Consider the following 1807-nt stretch of genomic DNA (forward strand, 5'->3'; position numbering starts at 1 on the left):
CTCCATCAGCACCCAAACCCCCCCGCAAGCACCCAACCCCCCCCATCAGCACCCAACCCCCCCCATCAGCACCCAACCCCCCCCAAACCCCATTAGCACCCAACCCCCCCATCAGCACCCAAACCCCCCATCAGCACCCAAACCCCCCCATCAGCACCCAAACCCCATCAGCACCCAAACCCCGCCTCAGCACCCAAACCCCGCCTCAGCACCCAAACCCCCCCTCAGCACCCAAACCCCATCAGCACCCAACCCCCCCATCAGCACCCAAACCCCACCCTGGGACCCCAATGGGCACCCAAAGACCCTCAAGGACCATTCAGACCCCCTTGAATCCCCCCCAAACCCCCACCAGGGACCCATAGGAGGGTCCCAGCCCCCCCCCCGCCCCAGCACCCATGGGTGCACCTTGGCCACGTGGTCCTGCACGGCCAGGAAGTTGAGGAAGGCGACGTTGACCATGTCGGGGCCGTGCACCACGGTCAGGAGCCGCTCCTGGGGGTGCCCCCCTGCACCCCCAAACCCCAACAGCTCCCGCGTGCGGGGGTCCTGCACCGGCACCCATGGGTGCCCCCAGCCATGGTCAGAGGGTGCCCGGAACGGGGTGACCACAGCACCCAGAGCATCCCGAAACAGGCACCCAGAGCACCCCAAAACAGGGTGCCCATAGAACCCGGAGCATCCTGAAACAGGAACCCAGAGCACCCCAAAACAGGGTGCCCATAGAACCCACAGCACCCTGAAACAGGCACCCAGAGCACCCCAAAACAGGGTGCCCATAGAACCCAAGGCACCCTGAAACAGGCACCCAGAGCACCCCAAAACAGGGTGCCCATAGAACCCACAGCACCCTGAAACAGGCACCCAGAGCACCCCAAAACAGGGTGCCCATAGAACCCACAGCACCCTGAAACAGGCACCCAGAGCACCCCAAAACAGGGTGCCCATAGAATCCAGAGCACCCTGAAACAGGCACCCAGAGCATCCCAAGACAGGCACCCACAGCACCTAGAGCACCCCAAAACAGGGTGCCCCTAGAACCCAGAGCACCCTGAAACAGGCACCCAGAGCACCCCAAAACAGGGTGCCCATAGAACCCAGAGCACCCAAAACAGAGTGCCCAGAGCACCCTGAAACAGGGCACCCATAGCACCCATAGAACCCTAAAACAAGGCGCCCACAGAACCCAGAGCACCCTCAGCATCCCGAAACAGGCACCCAGAAACGGCACACACAGCACCCATAGCAACCTAGACCAGGCACCCACAAAACAGGGCACCCACAGCACCCACAGCAACCTAACCAGGCACCCCCAGCACTGCAAAACAAGACACCCACAGCACCCATAGCAATCCAAACCAGGCACCCACAGCACCCTGAAACACCCATAGAACTCTCAGCACCCCAAACCAGGCACCCATAGAACCCCAACACAGGGTGCGCACAGCACCCAAAACCAGCACCCAGAGCCCCCCCCCTCCCCAGCACCCATCTGGAGCCCCCTCACCTTTGGCACCCGTGCGTAGCGCCCGGTCCGGGTGTCGCGAATCACACAGATGTCCAACAGATCCACCTCCTGTGGGAGACAGCACCCATAGCACCCAGAGCACCCATTGCGGGCACCCAGAGCACCCATCACACAGATGTCCAACAGATCCACCTCCTGTGGGAGCCAGCACCCAGAGCACCCATTGCGGGCACCCAGAGCACCCATCACACAGATGTCCAACAGATCCACCTCCTGTGGGAGACAGCACCCAGAGCACCCAGAGCACCCATTGCGGGCACCCAGAGCACCCATCACACA

The 1807-nt window shown here is 62.5% G+C and overlaps 1 protein-coding gene across 1 annotated transcript; it reads right to left on the reverse strand.

Moving 5' to 3' along the window:
- Positions 1 to 352: 352 nt before the first annotated feature.
- Positions 353 to 1576, reverse strand: LOC130599634 (1-phosphatidylinositol 4,5-bisphosphate phosphodiesterase beta-3-like; the record flags this gene model as incomplete). Its single annotated transcript, XM_057410258.1, has 2 exons — positions 353 to 549; positions 1508 to 1576. Coding segments are annotated over 2 exons (266 nt in total), but the record flags the coding sequence as incomplete, so codon positions are not given.
- Positions 1577 to 1807: the final 231 nt, after the last annotated feature.

Source organism: Pezoporus wallicus, unplaced genomic scaffold, assembly GCF_028554395.1.
Source record: "Pezoporus wallicus isolate ANWC-B61680 ecotype Strahan unplaced genomic scaffold, APGP_CSIRO_Pwel_v1 contig_14305, whole genome shotgun sequence".
Classification (NCBI taxonomy): Eukaryota; Metazoa; Chordata; class Aves; order Psittaciformes; family Psittacidae; genus Pezoporus; species Pezoporus wallicus.